This window comes from Camelus bactrianus, chromosome 11, assembly GCF_048773025.1.
Source record: "Camelus bactrianus isolate YW-2024 breed Bactrian camel chromosome 11, ASM4877302v1, whole genome shotgun sequence".
In the NCBI taxonomy this organism is placed as follows: domain Eukaryota; kingdom Metazoa; phylum Chordata; class Mammalia; order Artiodactyla; family Camelidae; genus Camelus; species Camelus bactrianus.
This window is the reverse complement of record NC_133549.1, coordinates 16,047,395-16,064,388: the sequence shown is the minus strand read 5'-3', so window position 1 is coordinate 16,064,388 and position 16,994 is coordinate 16,047,395. Positions and strand designations below refer to the sequence as shown.

At 45.2% G+C, this 16,994-nt stretch overlaps 2 protein-coding genes across 14 annotated transcripts; both read left to right on the top strand.

Moving 5' to 3' along the window:
* The first annotated feature begins 500 nt into the window (after positions 1 to 500).
* Positions 501 to 10,800, top strand: LOC141579047 (zinc finger protein 717-like). 13 transcript variants are annotated; one of them, XR_012509999.1, is made up of 5 exons: positions 501 to 741; positions 1,374 to 1,611; positions 3,390 to 3,448; positions 4,686 to 4,857; positions 8,591 to 8,723. XR_012509999.1 is itself a non-coding variant. In XM_074373301.1 (3 exons), exons 1-3 carry the CDS (start codon positions 617 to 619, stop codon positions 9,271 to 9,273), a joined length of 954 nt encoding a protein of 317 aa, XP_074229402.1. In that variant the 5' UTR covers positions 602 to 616; the 3' UTR covers positions 9,274 to 10,800. The 13 variants fall into 13 exon arrangements, 1 of the variants encoding a protein (XP_074229402.1); XR_012509994.1 differs by having other exon boundaries at positions 510 to 741; positions 1,374 to 3,448; XR_012509997.1 differs by lacking the exon at positions 4,686 to 4,857 and having other exon boundaries at positions 521 to 741; positions 1,374 to 1,561; positions 3,303 to 3,448; positions 8,591 to 8,728.
* LOC141579220 (putative zinc finger protein 487) lies at positions 3,597 to 8,584 on the top strand. Its single transcript, XM_074374450.1, has 4 exons — positions 3,597 to 3,617; positions 5,165 to 5,279; positions 5,624 to 5,830; positions 6,071 to 8,584. Exons 1-4 carry the CDS (start codon positions 3,597 to 3,599, stop codon positions 6,151 to 6,153), a joined length of 426 nt encoding a protein of 141 aa, XP_074230551.1. The 3' UTR covers positions 6,154 to 8,584.
* Positions 10,801 to 16,994: the final 6,194 nt, after the last annotated feature.

The window sequence follows — 16,994 nt, the reverse complement described above, 5'->3', positions numbered from 1 at the left end:
AGTCTTAACCCAGACACCGACAGCACTTCAAGGACAGGCTGTAATGCAGGCGAGCGCTCAGGTCCCGCCCCACCCTGCAGGCACCTGCGTCAGCTCCGCTGTGGCCCCTCGGGGCACGCACGAGGAGCCTCGTCTGTTCCCTCTTCCGCGTGGTTTCCGTTCAACAATGGCTCCCCATCGCACACCGGGGATACATGGTAAAAACGCCAATTTCCCGTGATGGTTACGTAGTCTAACAAATCGCGGACACTTATGTTTCACATTCATACTACAGTATACACCAGTTGAAAAAAAACCAACCCTCGGTTCTATAACCGCAAATCCGTTCTGGGAAATAAAAACGGGAAAGCTGACCCCTAATGTCATCGCAGCTCGGCCACAGAAGTCCCCACCGTCCCACGACGCCCCTCCCCGCCGTCAGAGCCCACGTGACGCGGCGCCGCACCCAGGAGGCTGCACGTGGGTCCAGGCACGGCCCCACCACAGCCGGGTCCCAGGCAGCGGGGCCCACGCCCGCGGAAGAACACGACGCCACGACGGCCGCTGCGGCCATACGCCCGTGGGAATCAAACTCCCGCGAGAACCAAACTCCCGCCTCGCGAGGACGCCTTGACGCATGGGACTCTGGGAAGGAGTCTTCCGGGTTCCTTCTGCGCGCGGGCGGCCCCGCCCACAGGTCGTCTTCCACTCGGAACTTCCGGGTTTCCCACGAGCACGGGGCCGGGGTCTGCGTCCGGGAAGGTGGGTGCGAGCGTGGGCGGGGCTCCGGCGCTCGGGGACGCCGGGCGGGCGTGGGGGTTGCTCCGCTTGGTGGGAGGGGAAGGGTCGGCGGGTGCGAGCGGCGGACCTGGTGCTGGCCCGGGGCGCGAGTGCAGCATCAGGATTCGCGGGCCGGCGCTGGGCAGGGCCGGCTCGGCTGGCTGAGCGCCGCTCGATGAGAGAAGGTGCGCTGCCGACGGCTGGACAACTGCCTCCAGAGGCTTCGCGAGCTGGGTGGTGGGTCCAGGGTGACGGCGAGGCCGGGGCGGGGGTGCGGGCAGCGTGCACGGGCCAGCTCTGCCCCTGGCGCGTCCCGGGCGACGTCGTCAACCTCGGAAACGCCGGCGCCCGAAGGACTAGCGAGATGCCCCCGATTCCTGGAGAAGTCACTGTGAAGGGTATGCGGACCGAGTCTCACAGGGTGGCAGTTGTGTTTGCGGGGTCTCGTGGAGTCTCGTTAGCAGGGCAAGGGTCAGGTCCCTTCCTGCGCTGTGCGGCCTGCTTAGCGCTCTTGATTTGCGTTTACAGTTTATACAAGACCTGGTTTCCAGGGACCGTAGTGCCAGGGGAGATGGTCGGGCTCTGGATGACCGTACCGTTTTCTTTGTAACAAGGTAGCTGTTATGATGAGTGAAGAGGAGACGCCCCATGGACAGAATCCTACCCGAGAGACAACTTTGTGACTTGAACCCTCTCGCCTGCGCTTCGGATCAGAGGCAGAACAGTCCCAGAAAGGAAGAGATCCTAAGTTTAAGTGGCCAGGCAATTGTTGATGCTTCTGCCCAGAGTGACTGAGATTGGGGTTGGTGCTACCTCCTCCAGAAGTTGTCAAAGACGGGGCGATATTGGAAGGTTTGGACTGATTTGTAGAAGACGACCTGAGCTAGGCTGAGAAGGGGTGGGCAAAGAAAGGCCTAAGGAAATGGGACTTATTGGAGAGGTCCTGAGGGAATGGTCTCGGGTCAGAGGGAGTGGAGGGACCTGTCACGGCTGAGAGAATCTGTCTACAGTGCTTCATAATCGATCCCATTCCTTCACACCCCCCACCACGTCGTTTCTGTTACCTGATCTCTCTCAAACCGGGTGGTATCAGATATCACTATATATAGAGGTGTGCTGATGCTTCCTCTTCCTGGTCGTATTTCTCCCTTGTAAGAAAGATTGGGGGTGGGGGGGCCGAGGGGAGATTTGAGGATATAAGTAATTTGCCAGGTTCACATGATTTTACTATATACATCAGGCATCTTGACTTTTGGATAGTATTATCCACTCTGCCACAGTTAAGCCAAAACACGAGCTTATTTTTGAAAAATACAGTCAATTCAAAAGAAACTTTTTTTAGAAGACCTTGCCTTAACATGCCTATCCTATTCTCCCTAGTGCTTTTTGTGCATTATGTGAATTCCAGGGACTAATAAAACAAGTGGTTCCCACTTCACATCAGAAATCTGTTCTTGATAATCGTATCTTCTACAGCACAGTAACAGAAGCCTATTTTCCACTGTTTAAAATAGGAAAATTAGAGTGAATCACATTTCACTCTGGCTTCAAACTGATTTTTTAAAATGTGAATAAAACGCAGCACATGTCGCCATGTGTTTAAAAGACTCGTGTTATAATGTAAAAAAGTTAAAACAGTTTTCTGATCTGCACACTGTTGCTTTGTACAATTGGCATGATCTGTTAGTTCCAGCAACCTTACTGAAGGCACCCAGTTGGCATTTGTTATGCTTTTCAGAAGTTCTACATGTGGTTGTGAAGTTCTGTTGATTGTGTGTGGCACATAATGTAACTCAAGACTTTCTCCCCCATGTCATTTTGTTAAAAATATTTTACTCTGTGATGAACCAACCTAAATTCACTGGCTTAAAAAAAAAAAAACAGTAAAAAGAAATATGCTCAGAGGTCTATGTTCCAGCTTTCTGGGCTCGGTTTAGTTGGTCAGTTCCTGTGCCAGGGCTGTCTGGGTCACACATGAGGCTGTAGCCGCCTGGTGCTACTTGGTTCCCTGACTGAGGCTGGTTGGTTGAAGATGACTTCCTTTACTTCTTCAGGGGCTTGTGCTGGCTGTTGGCTAAACTGCCTGTCCCTCACAGGCTAGCCCCAGGTTTCTTCACAAGATGACAGTGTTCCCAGAAGGCAGGCTCTAATTGACAAGTGCTTTTTATCCTATGTTTGCATCGTATGTCCTTTGGCAGGAGCAAGTTAAATGGCGAGACACACGTCATTGTCATTGGGAACTTCACAGGGAAATAATTAGGGGGAAGTAACCATTGTTTAAATAAACAACTGTTATTTAAGCATCTTTAAAAGTTTAAATTGATTTTTACCATTAACTGTTGATAAATCAGTAAGAAACATGTGCTTTCATTAACTTAAGGATAAATTGTGGATCTTACTTCTACAAACTAATAGACCTGTGGGTGCTCCTTCAATAGGGTCTTTCCTGCCCCTTCTCAAGGTGTAAATATTTTTGTCCCACAGGAGGCACACTGGCCATCTCCTCACCCCACCCCCACCCCAGTCTATCTGGTCTTTTCTAGTTACTGTTACAGAGCTTTAGCAGGAGAATCTAAGAGCAAGCCACACCAGTTCTTTGATGACACCGCTCCATTTGCCTTCTCTCCCAGCTCTATTTCTAGACTCCTCTGTGCATCTCTAAGAGCAGCAGGAAATGAATACATCTCAGGTGAGCTGATTTTTTTTTCCTTCAGCTTATTTTGTATTTTGCTGTATGAGCTTTATGAGGGTCCTTAAACTAAAATGGAAAAGTAAAATTTAGCTTCAGGGCAATATACATAAACAAAACGAAGGTGGCATGTGGATAGGCAGGTAATATGAGCTTAGAGTCATCCAAGGTAAGTGCAGTCACAGATACAGTTGTTACCTGATCGGAATGGACCCTCAGAAGAAAGCATGCTGCATCCTCTTGGGACATGAGAACTTACGGACACAGAAATATGAAACAGTGTCCTCATTGTCACATAGATGATGGAGTGATAGTGTTTCACCGCCCATTGGGAAATAAATGCTTCATGCATCTGCAGTGGTGACCGTTACCTGGTGCTAAAAAAGAACTTGCTTAATAAGGTTTTTCTGGAGTTGCTAAAATAGTTCAGTTCCAGACACCTTTTGGCTAAATCTAAGAATGTGTTGTTTATTAGGATAATGTTACACTAATTTACTGACTCAGGGAGAATTGATATCTTTATGATGTAGCCTCTTCCTGTCCATGAATATGGTATGTTTTTTCATTTATTAAGTTCTTTTGTGTCCTTCAGGTTTTTCACCCCTCACATAGTTTTGTGTGTTTTTTATTAAATGTATTGATAGGTGTTTGCTTGTTGTTGTTACAGTAAAAGCGTTTTTGTTTAAATGAGATTTTTACGCATTATGCTTATACTCTGCTAATTTATAGAATTTTCTTATATAACACTATTTTCACATGATTCTCTTGGGTTTTCTAGGTATGGATTATTTGCAGATTATGATCATTTTCATTACTGTCTCTTTTCTATTGTGTGGACTGTTACCACTCAAATTGTTTTATAACTATGGTGATGCGGCTTCCTTATCCCCCAGTGTTTCCTGATTAAGCGTGATGCTGACTTTCAGAGTAAGACATAGACGTTTTATCATTTTAAGGAAGAATCCCCTGAACCCTCCTTTGTTAAAGGGTTTTGTTACAATTGGGAGGGTATTTTGTAGATCCCTGCTCAGTGTTGATGTGGATGATTGTAGAATTTTCTCCACAGAAATATGAATATGTTGAAATATATTAATAGACTTCTTAATATTGAGGTTTGCTCTATTCCTAGAATCATCTTTAAAAGTTTCTTCTCTGTTGTCATGGTTTGTTTCTCTTTCCCCGTCAGTAAATGGTAATGTTTTCTGAAACACCATCCTGGTTCCTTTTCTCCTTTCAGTCTTTCAGGTTCTCCTTAAGCAGTTTCATTCACTCTGATGGCTTCAGCTACCACTAGAATGTGGCTGTTTCCGAAATCTCATATTGAGCCTGTTTCTCTCTCCTGAGCTCTGGATCATATATCCAGTTGCCAGTTGGACATCTTCACATCTTTAACCACAGAAATTTCAAAGGTGATACGTCCAAGATCTTTGCTGCTTCTTCCCATCTGCTTCCTTGTCCTTTTCTCCCAAGTTCAACTTACAGTGCCAGTATCTACCTAGCTGGTGAGAAAGTGGGATGCATTCACCCTGAGTGGTTATAAGCAGCTCTTTGGGATGTAGAAAGGAAATACAAGGATGCATGTGTACGTACTTTTTTTTAGAAAAATGGTGAGCCCAGAAGATTTTTTATTGATGGAATTAGATCACATACTTAAATGCAGAATACCATTATAATCAGTTCCTTGAATACCGTTACTGTCTTTATCTGTCACCGCAGCCTGGGAGCCCCTTCGTGGACGTGGTGCTGCTGGTGCCTCCATTCGTGCGGCATCTGCTCTTCATGCCCTTGCGGCTCGACTTCTGCTCTTGCCTCATGTTCACAAGAACATGTGGTTCACGTTGAACAGCTCACATATTTGGCTCTTCAGTGAAGTGCAGCCTGATAGCACAAAGCACAGCTATTCTTTGTCTCCTTTCATACCCCCCTGCCTTAAACATGTGTGTAACCTAGTTCATCTCACACACAGGCAAGAATTTGTACTTTTGTCTCCATACCAGGTCACACGCTCTTTTTATCCGTAGCAGCAAGGACCCTTTCAGATTTTAAGGGAAGGTATAGTAGTACTTTTAGGAACTAATGAATTGACACAGACATAGGATATTCCTATGGTGATTTCTTCCTGGCCCACAATATAGAGCACAAAGCATGGTGTAGCCTATGTAAGATAAAACACACACAAAAGACTGAATTCCCAGGTTTCCTGTTCTGCTGACCCAGGCCGATGCTGTGAATTGAGGAGAAATTTGCTGTTAAAAGGGCTGGTGTCATTTGAGGATCTGTCTCCGACCTTCACCTGGGAGGAGTGGCAGGACTTGGATGATACTCAGAGGACCCTGTACAGGGATGTGATGCTGGAGACCTGCAGTAGCCTGGTGTCACTGGGTGAGCAGAACTCCCCTGGTAACTGCCAAGTGCATGCACCTTTTCCTTCCTTGGTAAAGTTGCAGTTGTTTATAAAATTAAGTGATGCTTAGGTTCAAGATTCCAGGCCAAGAAGAATGTGTGTTCACCCCTCTGGTCAGGGATTCAGATTGACCCTTCAAGAGTTGTGCTATTGCCATTCTTCAAAGCCCATGAAACTTAAGCAGTTTGGAAAAACCCTACATTATGTCTCATCAGCAGGGCACTGCATTACCAAACCTGAGGTGCTCATCAAGTTGGAGCAAGGAGCAGAGCCATGGACTGTAAAAGAGCCCCCAGACTAGAGTTCCCCAGGTCAGTTAGTGCATCCCAGGCAGGGAGGCTGGGGAGAGGAGAGCACAGCCGATGTTGGCCATGCTCAGCTGTTTTCAATCAGTGGTTTCCCGAGTCCATGCCTTCAGACAGTTTGTCTGCATATATCAGACTCAAGCCTTGTCCAGTATCCAGGTACGACTCTCACTTGTAAGCCTCCCTTTTCTGTTAATTGCTGAATATTTTCTCAGATTTACAAAAACCCAGTGCCTTCCTGCCTCTTGGAATTTTTCTTGGTTAGTCTCTTTCTCTAGATTCTCATTAGGCCTTCTTTTTGTCCATTCTCACAGACTGTTTTCTTTTGGGCATTTATTCATACATCCATGTATTCTTTTAATATGTTAATTGGGAAGTTTTAGGCACTGGGAATATCTGTAGCTGTTTGGATAACAGCAGTAATGAAAGAAATGTTCTTATTTTGTTGAAAGAGAAAAATGAAACAAATATACATGTTTAATAGTCAAATAAGAGCCACAAAAAGATTGAACCAAGATGAGAGAGAAAAAAATAGAGTGTATTGTTCTCAGAAGGGTGCTCAGAAGCCACATTTAGGGGAGATTCTTAAGTGTTTATATTGGTAGAGCTTATGTCTGAGATGACTATATTCCATTTTGGCATGTAACTTACATAAGATCTGGAGTAGAGAGTGGATATCACTACTGGAGATGGCAATTAGGAAATCATTAAGTCTAAACTGTTAGGGTTAGAGGAGGTTGCCTAGGGACCTATTAAGAACATGAGAGCAGGGGTCCAAGTGCAAGCCTTGTGAACCTTGACATCACGAATCATGAAGCTGAGGAGGCCCCAGTAGATTGTTTACCATGGAAAGTGGTGATCTCTGACATGGGAGGAAAAAGTAGAGATTTGGGTCCACAGCCAATAAAACTAACAGTTTCAAGCTGGGGGAGCTCAAACCTTGGAGTGGAGTTTGAAATTAACATTTTTACCTTCTCTTGTGAAGATCACTGTTGGCATTACAATATCAGTGTACACACACACACACACACACACAGAGTATGCGGAGAGAGCTGATGGCTACTCTAAAAGTTTATTAAGCTACACAGGCTTATAAAGCAAAAGAGAACAATATGGAAAATGTTTAACTATGGTATGACATTTTATGACTCCCTAGACGCACAGATTGTTTTAAGGTCAGGATTTTAAGATCCTCTGATATTTTTGATAGATTATGCTCATCATGGAGCCAGTGAGCCTTACATCTTATCAGGGTGGAACATATAAGAAAATAGCTGCTTGATGACATTCTTTCTGACTCAGGCGGCTGTGCCTGTCTTAGGTTGCCCCCCGCTGGGGATCTTACCCATGATTGGCTAACCAGCCTTCTCACCTCTGAGTCTGCAGCTTTTTATAACTTGTTTACCATTCCAGCCCAAGGCTCATTCCTTTGTTCACACATCTGGGGGGCTACAATCATTGTTTAAAAAAAAAAAAAAAGGAAAGAGAAATACAGATAGGACTCCAGTTTCAGTATAACTAGGGGACAGACGAAACTATAAAGTACAGTGAAGTAAATGTCTTCAGAAGCAGTCAATTATCAAGTAATATCACTGGTTCCATGAAATGAGGTGAAAAGCCCAGCCTGTTGATCTCAGAAGGAACCAGAAAAAAGCTTTTTGAAGTTGGTGGGCACAGCCTGGGTTGTAAACTTAAATCCTTCAGACCAGCAGGAAGCAGTTGCACAAAGTAATGAACTAGAGTTTCCTGAACCTGTTAGCGTTCTGAGAAGCCAAGGATGTATTGTTAAGTTAGAAATTTAGAGATAGCTCCCTTTTCTGGTGTGGAGAAGAGATCAATTAAGCCTTTGAAAAATCCACCGGTTCCTATAGCTGTTCCCCAGAGAGCAGTAAAAAGTAAACAAACATAGGTGTGAAATCCTTGTTCCTAAGCAGTATTCTTGTCTAGGTGACAGGCACATGGCCCTCTCCCACATCCTATGAGTAGCTGACCCAGGAAAATCATGCCATCTTCAAAGCTCAGTGATCAGAAAAGGGCTGGCACAAGTTACACACAATTAGAAGAAAAAAGGTAGAGAAAATAAACAGGAAACAAATGGTAGATGAAAAGCTCTCAGCTGAAATCTACATCTAGAGAGTGAGTGAATATTTTGATCAAATACTTCTTATGATTTAAAAAGAAGGAAGGAATTTAAGCAAAAAAAGAAAAGAAAAAACCCCGATGATTTGATATTAGAAAACCTAGTAGTTTGTTAGATTAATTCACTAAGGAGAAAAATCATATACTTATAAAGTCAGTATCCATTACTGACTTTTAAAAAATCTTATTCCACTAGGATGGAAAGAAACTTCCTTACCTTTACAAGATCATCCCAGAAGAAGTACTTAGATGTGGTTCACAGGTATGTCTGTGATCATTTTTATCTCCTTCTAGGTGTCCACATAATGGGTGACCTGACTGAGACCAGCCAGGAAAATCATGGCAGACCTTTGTGGCAAATTGTAATCACCAGCAACAAAACATCAACTAAGAGGACAAGTGACTTGGGAAGAGCCTTTAATTTGAGTTCAACCCATATTTCAGGACTGCTTGTAGGTGATGGAAACTCCTCAGGAATGAAACCAGAGGAGCTGAATGTGTGTGAGAGCATGTTTTGCCCTAGTGAGCCTGAGGAGACACATGCTGGAGAGAAACCAGAGGACAGTGATGGAACTGGGAGTTTCCTCAGAGATGTTGAGTGTTCTCATTGTCAGCAGAAGAGTCAAACTTTGCAGCAGCCTTTTGAGTGTAACAGACAAGGGAAAGGTTTCAGGAAGGAGGCAGTACTCCTTACACACAGGAGGGCCCCTGTGGAAGTCACGGCTTACAAACATAGTGAATGCTGGGGAGCCCGTGATGGGTCAGCTCTCATTGCCCAAGGGAGAACTCACATGGGGAGGACCTTTTGTCAGAAAGAAACACCATTGAATCTTCACAGAGCTGATTTCCAGGAGCAACAGCACCCATGTAATCAAAGTGGGAAGAATTTCAGCGAGAAATTACACCTCATTCAGCTCCAGAGAATTCAGTTAGGAGAGAAAACTTTTGCATGTAAAGTATGTGGTAAAACTTTATAAAAGGTCAAATCTCACCAGACATCAGAAGATACACACAGGAGAGAAACTGTATAAATGTAGTGAATGTGAGAGAACCTTCATCATCAGTAAAATAGTCCTTAGAGAACATCAGAGAACTCCTATTGGGGAGAAACACTATGCATGTGATGAGTGTGAGAAACCCTTCTGCCGTAAATCAGACCTAACTGTTCACTGGAGAATCCACACAGGGGAAGATCCCTTTGAATGTAACAAATGTGGGAAATCCTTCTGCCAGAAGTCAGCCCTCACTGCACATCAAAGGATTCACAACAGGGATACCCCTCATGAATGGAATGATTGTGGTAAAACTTCCGTAAGAAGTCAGTACTCACTGCACATCAGAGAACTCACACAGGAGAGAGACCTTATGCATGTAAAGAATGTGAGAATTCCTTTTGCCATCAGTCAGCCCTTGCTGTACATTAGAGAACTCACACAAGAGACAAACCTTACAGATACAATGAATGTGGGAAATCCTTCTGTGTGAAGCCAAAGCTCACTATACATCTGAGGTGTCACACAGGAGGGAAACCCCATGTGTGTGAAGAATGTGGGAAAACTTCCTACCAGAAGTCAAAACTCACTGTACACCTGAGGACTCACACAGATGAAAAACCTTGTAAATGTGACAAATGTCAGAGAACCTTTGGTGAGAAATCAACCCTCGATAGACATCGGAGAACTCACACAGGGGAGAAACCCTATGGATGTAAAGAATGCTGGAAGACTTTCCATCAGAGGTCAGCCTTCACTGTACATCAGAGAACTCACACAGGAGAGAAACCCTATGAATGTGATGATTGTGGGAAAACCTTTTGCCAGAAATCACACCTCAGCAAACATCAGAGAACTCACACAGGGGAGAAATCATGTGTGGCTGAGACTGGCTTTATGTTTGCCCAAACTCACTATCTTTTTCTTTTGGGGACACAGCCTGCATTTCTCAGCCTTCCTTTACTGTGGGTGGGGCTGTGTAACTGAACTCTGGACAGGAGAATTTGAACATATTTATCAACATTACTTCCAGGCCAGGCCACAAAAAAATTTCCATGCATTTCTGCTGATTTTTTTTTATGCCCTGTGGTCTTGTAACGCAAATTACTCCCAGGTTTGCCTTGGGAGCCACACATTGCAGATGGCAACTGGACTTAAGACAGAAAGGACTGATAATGGAGAGTGGAGATTTCCCCAACTCTACCAGAAGCTTCTATTTGTGTTTTACCTGAGTGAGGAATATTCACTGTTGGGCCCTTACAACACTACTAGTCCATTGTGGCCAGTTCATTTTATGAATTTGGGATAGACTGTGGGAAGAAATTACCAGTCCTTGTGTGGAAAATTCACACAGGATGGAACCTGTGTTGTCATCCTTCACCCCCAGTCATTTGACGGAAAAATCAAATCATTGGAAGAGACAAAGAATGCAACAAATGTAGGAATGCCTTTATCAGGCGGAGACAGATCTTGAAACACTGAGAATAAAATAAAGCTTTATAAATATCTTAAGTTTGTCAGAGTTTTCAATAAATCTTGCAGCTTATACACATATCAGAGAATTTCTAATGAAAACTATCAGCCTAGGTGATGTGGATGAAGATTTTCAGATAGAAATAATAAATATTGTACTGAAAAAATTTTAAGACTGTAGACCAGGGGTTCTAGTGGGGGTGGTTATGCCTCCAAGGGGACGCTCAGCAGTGCTGCTCCCGGCGCCAGCACAGTCAGTCAGAGCAGTCACAGGGCCCGTGAAGGGTCCAGGGAGTGGAGAAGTAGTCTCCCTCTGGTGAAAACGTTGCAAGGGCATACTGCAGATGAGTCTGTGGGATGTGACACGTTACTGTGGTCATCTTTGGAAGATAACAGTATGGTATTGCCCACTTTATGGCCACAGTTCACATAGCTTCCATGTGCAAACTACTCATAGTCTGTCTCCCCAAAATCTCATTTTATAATGCTGTTGGCTAAAATTCCAGGATCTTGTCGTGTGTATCAGGTGTAGGTTCACATAGGCTCGTTGAGCACAGTTCCATATGAATGGTTGCTCTTAACCCGAAGGTGTGTGACTTGAAGTGACCAGTTACCTGTCCTGCAAACACTCAACTGGCAGTGGTAGCACAGAGATCCATTCAAAGGGGAGGGGATTGGGAGGCATCACTGGCTAAACCTAGCAGGACACGCTGTCTGTTCCTTGATGAGGGTGCAGTGGTTCAGGGAATGATCTCTAGTCTAGGGCTTTCGATTTTGCGCTCTTTGAGTCATCTTCCGTTTTTCATGAGACGTAGCCTGATTTTGTAATAACTGGTTGCTTCTGTCCTCCTTCCCAGAGGGCTTTTTTTAAATTTGAACTTTTTAAACCTCTTATTTCAAAGTGATTTATTGTGGTATGTCAAATTATAATCCATTAGATAAAAACCACACCCACATTTCCTCTGGAACACATTTCCTTCCTCCATCTTCAACTGATATTGTTGTGGGGACGTGCCCCTAAGATTTGTTAAAGCCCTATTTATCATCTATTTGTGAGGATTTACAAGGCACACCCTTAAGAGTCTCAAGAAAGGGTCTTACAGCAATACCTTTAGTCTGAAACTTACTGTGAGGCTACATTGTACTGGTAGATACTGAATTTGATCTTCAACCTGAAGTCATTTTATGCTGGAGAAGTCAGAAAGGAGGACCAATTTTACTGTCAAACCTAACATAAGTCCTGGCTCCTTTGTGTTTTGTCTAGATCATTCTCTGGAGCAGAACGATTTCTCTCTTTAAGCTCATCTCTCTCCCCTGATACCTTGTGGTGTGTGACTGCCAGCTACGAAGGTTTTGTCTCAGCTAGAAAACCACCTTAGTCGCTCTGCTTTGTGATGCTGGGCTACACTTCTTTTCCAGTCGACACAACCTTTGGCTTTCCCAGAAAGGGGCCTGGAGGGAGACTGTGAGGCAGAGCAGGAGGCATGGTTCTCTTCCTTCTTTGGCAGACGTCCAGGTGGTTGCGAGCAGGGGATGGGGAGGTGGCACAGGGGTGAGGAGGGGCGACACTGGCATTGCTCTCATCACTGGCCCTCGTTCCTCAGTGGTGGCTTGCACCTTCTGGCACCTTTCTTTGCAACTGTGCTGGCAGCAACTGTCACATGTCCTTGACCAGAGGCCTCCACCCAGTGTCTTGATACCAGAGAAGCAGGAACCACCATCCTGGGGCAGCCCTTCTCAAGTCTGAATTTCAGCCCTCCCAGGACCTACTCCTTGTACACTCTCCCTCAGCTGTTGGGATCTGAGCCATTTACTGCAGTTGCTGCCTCTGTACACCTCAGAGTTCTTCTTTCTACCTTTAATAGTAACTACTCCCAGTTCATTCTTTCTGTTAACATGCCACAGCTCAAATTACTGAGGAGGTTTCTGTACCATCACTCGGGTACACAGTGGGTAAAAGAAACATTTGGTATTTTCAACCTCTGTCTGGAAACCTTTGTGCCAAATTCCACATTAGGATAGTTATCGAAGTTTTCACTGCCACATAACACAGGACATTTTCCACACAAGCCTCCAATTTCCTAACTGTCCTCAAGTTCCTGTTAAAGATCTCCTGAGGCCCCTCTCCTTTCACCTGCTACCTGGTTTGAAAGTCAAAACACATGCTTAGGATTTGCTAAGGCATCATTCATTGATAGCCACCGAATTCTCTTTGAATCATCTGTTGCTGTGAAGTAAACCAACTACAGAAATCAGCATCTTAAAACAGCGACTTATCTCCCAAAGTTCTGTGGTTTGAGTGGGTTCAGGTAGTCTGCTCTTATCAGTGTCTTTAATGCAGCTGCATTCAGCTGTTCTCCAGGTCTGTGGTGAGCTGCAGACTCAACTGGATGGATGAGCTGGGTGTCCGGTGGACAGCACTGAAGCTTTCAGCTGAGGGCTCAGCAGAGGCTGTCACCGTGAGCAGGAGAAGAATGTGGGCTTTGTACAGCACAGCTGGGGACTCCAAGAGTCAGAAAGTGGAAGCAGTCCAGCTGTCGTAGGCTATGTCTGGAACAGGCACAGTGACACTTACACCATGTCCTAGTGGTGGAGAAGCCACGTGGTGCACTGAGTTTCAGGGGATAGAGAAATGGACTCCATCCCTTCATGGGGAGTAGCAGGGTTGCATACTGGGGAACATGAAGGATGGGCAGTATTGTGCCCGTCACTGGAAAATACAATCCGCACACTCATTAAATGCCCCACTTGAAATAGTAGCAAAGTGCAAAATACCGAGGAACAAACCTGACCAAAAAATCATAAAGCTTCAATGTTAAGTGCGTGCTCTCAAGAAGAAAAACAGAAGTAGTAGCCAGACATCTGGGGGCCTGTAGACTTCCTGGAGTGAGGCTTGAGCCCACGCCCTGCAGGGGCCGTCTCTTCCCCTAGTGCTGACCCTTTCCTCCGCCTCACCCACTTCTCCCCAGCGCTCAGCCTGCGATTCCACGGGAGCTCTTGTCACATTGGGAAACTGGAGGCTTCTTCCTCCTAGTTTCCTTCTTTTGTTTCTGATGCCTTCTCTCCCACCACCTTCCACCTCCTGTCCCTCAGTTTCAGCGTCCTTCTCAGTTTACCTTGTGTTTGTCCCAAGAGTTGCTAAATTTCTTCTTGTCTCTCCTGAGTCAGAGCTGAGCTCATTGCTGGCATGCCATACCTGTTTGGGTCTTCTGGGATGTTTCTCAGATGACGAATTTTGCTGTTGTGGGGTATAGTAGATTAGGTATAATGGCTCACTTAACATCCAACCAGTCCAACCCTGTGGTAGCTGGTCTTCCCTCATTAAGTAGGCTTGAAAGCTAAAAGCTCTTTCCGAGATTTGGAAGGCTGCATAGTGGCCCCCAGAGATACCAGATCTCGATCCCTGGTAACTGTGAATGTTTCCTTAAATGGAAAGAGTTATGAAGATTAAATTAAGGATTTCAAGATGAGATTATTTTGGATTGTCCAAGTGGGTTCTAAGTGGAATCACAAGCATTCTTACAAGTGAGGGGCAGAGGGAAAGTTGACACCTATAGAAGAAAAGACATTTGTGAGACCCCAAGGGAAAGGTTACAAACGGATGTGGCCACAAGAATGCCAGCAGGGGCTGGAAAGGATACATGTTCCCCTAGAGTCTCTGCAGGGGGCACGGCCCTCCTGACACTTTGGTTTCAGCCCAGTGTCACTGATCTTGAACTTTTGTCTTTCAGATGTGAGAGGATACATTTCTGTTGTTTTAAATCATTATGTTTACAGTAATTTCTTACAACAGAAATAGGAAACCAGACTCCCTCACAGCTGAAACCATGTATGTGACTCAGGCTCCATCAGGCAAATGTATCCAACACTGAGTGTAGCAGTCAATGGACCACTCAGATCTGCTGAGAAGCAGGGCAGAAGTGCTCCTGACTCTCCTGGTGGTGATGTTGGCTCTGCTGGGTGATTGTGTTGGGCTTCCTAGCTCCTTAATTCTGGCTGGGGCATTAAGGCAGGTGTCAATTTTGGGGGGCTGGAGTCCCTATATTTGTCTTTTACTTGTTCAGAGTAGGGGTTATGTTGTCTTCCTTGGTTTTCCTATTGTCTTCATTTTGTATTTCCCAAAGCACAGATGAGACATGAGCTTGTGTAAGCAGTTTATTTGGGAAGTGGTTGAAAAAAGCAAGAGTGAGGGAGTGGGGAAAATGACATAAGAGGGGAGGAAAAGCCAACAGAGTGTGTGCTACTGAGCTGGTGATGACTGTGAACAAGCTACAGTCCTGGTGGACACTCCATAAGGAGCTGGGTCATGTGCATCTCAATGACTAGGCATGGGAAGCCAGGACCTTTCTTCATGGCTTAACCGTTAGCCATTATCTCCCTGATGCTGTTTTAACCCTGTTGCCTTGCGTGAGGTTGGTGAGTCCTGACCCAGATCAAGAGACAGAATCCAGAAGGAGTTTTAAGTTAAGTTACAATTTCCTGGGAAGAAATGGCACACCATGCAGGGCACTCAGAGGTAGACAGAGGAGAAGGGGAACTGTGGGCAAGCACCTGTACTGTGGATTCAGCAAGAAGGAAGGTGATCAACACAGCAAGCAGGCTTAGGATTGGCTAATGTGAATGTGTTCAGTGGACTTTGGGACATTGGGGCTGTCCCTGATTGTTCTGGTACCTGGCCCTGGGGCAATTAGGGCAGGTATACAGGAGTGCAGAGTGTGAGGGTACAACTCAGCAGGTGCTTGGGAATGTGGACTTAACTGGCTGCTTAAGAGGATAAAATCTAGCTAGGGCCACAAAATTGAGTACAGACTGAGCTCGATTATTTGGGCTATTTGAGTGGCTTGAATAAATGAGGAGACTTATAGAGTATAGGGCATACATTGCCCTAACCAGCATAGAAAATATTTTATCATGAGAGTAAAAAGGAGGAATACAAGTAGAAGTATAGAGTCCATGTAGGCTGGCCTATAACTAGGTCTCCCAATTTATATGCATTAGCCAAGAAAACAGATCTGAGATTCCCAGGGTTTCTAACAATATCTTGGTAGAATTGTAAAATGTGTTACAATTGTGAGTTATATATTTGACAATATCTTGATTTATTTCTCAGGTCAGTGTGGCAGGTCTGGCCACTATGGTTTTAGACAGACTAATAGCTTAGTGAAGTCACTGTAAAGATGTGTGGTATTTGGGTGTAACTAGTTGGAAGGTGTGGTCATGGTGTTAATGGTGGGAGACTCAGGTGGGAGTTAGTGGTGGAAAGCTGGAGCTGGGAGTGGGAGAGGCACTGGGGAGTGTGTTGTCCTTTCCCTGGCAGGCTGAGGAATTGACAGATCTGTGGCAGTTGCCTCCTGGGGAAGGCCATAGTCTTCATTGATTTGTAGGATGGTACAGACAGTGGTGACCTCTACCAGAATTCCCTTCAGGCATAGAATCATAGGGATATATGCTTTTGCAGATGGCAAGGCATATATTTGGACCATGGGATAAGCAGACAGGGAGCTCAAGAAACATAATAGAATTGCTAGTGTCAAAGGAAGAAAAGCAATAAATATCCTGTGTCCAGTTTGCCAGCAACTTAGGAGAGGCAAGTCTTGGGCATCCCTGGAGCAGAGGTTTTAGTGTCCAGGACAGAGTTGTCTCCAGCTTAGGGAGCAACGTCATCTCCAACGCTGAGCTCCTGGATAGAGCAATATTGTCCAGAATGTGAGACTGGGTATCTTTTCCAAGTGGACACCCACTCAGGGTTGTGTGAGTCTTATTTTTGTGACTCTTTGGCATTATAACGATGCTGGACAACTTGTCTCATTTGAAGGCAAAACTGGGCCTAGGAGCTTGACTTGCAAATACCTTTTAAGGGGCTGTGGATGCACAGCTAGGCAAGGTGATGTTGGCGTCTGTGATACTGTCAGCATGAACCAAAATGCCAGAACCCAGCTGGCACAGTTGAAGGCTCAAATAAAGGTGGCCAAATCTAAGGGTTTTTAACTCTCCAAGGTTTTTCCCAGATGGGTGATGAGTGGGGTTCTGTTGCAAATAGGTTTAAATCATATGGTCCGATTTGGGAGTATGTTGGTAACAGGGCGTGAAGTTGTTTGACAATTAAAATGTCTGTGGCTGATGGAGCTCTGGCATTACCTTCGACAGGATGTCTAGTTTGGCCAATCACTAGGTCCCTTTGCCTCAGTTGTTGGTTTGGATGGTGACAAGCAATCCTGCAGTCTTTGGGTTGT

Excerpts from the sequence above, each read along its gene's own strand:
- LOC141579047 (XM_074373301.1), top strand. The coding sequence starts at position 617 with ATGGGACTCTGGGAAGGAGTCTTCCGGGTTCCTTCTGCGCGCGGGCGG. Across the intron at positions 742-3,302 it reads CGGGGTCTGCGTCCGGGAAG|TTACTGTTACAGAGCTTTAG; the intron begins GTGGGTGCGAGC and ends GGTCTTTTCTAG. Across the intron at positions 3,449-8,590 it reads AGGAAATGAATACATCTCAG|GTGTCCACATAATGGGTGAC; the intron begins GTGAGCTGATTT and ends ATCTCCTTCTAG.
- LOC141579220 (XM_074374450.1), top strand. The coding sequence starts at position 3,597 with ATGAGCTTAGAGTCATCCAAG. Across the intron at positions 3,618-5,164 it reads TGAGCTTAGAGTCATCCAAG|CCTGGGAGCCCCTTCGTGGA; the intron begins GTAAGTGCAGTC and ends CTGTCACCGCAG. Across the intron at positions 5,280-5,623 it reads CATGTTCACAAGAACATGTG|ACAAAAGACTGAATTCCCAG; the intron begins GTTCACGTTGAA and ends GATAAAACACAC.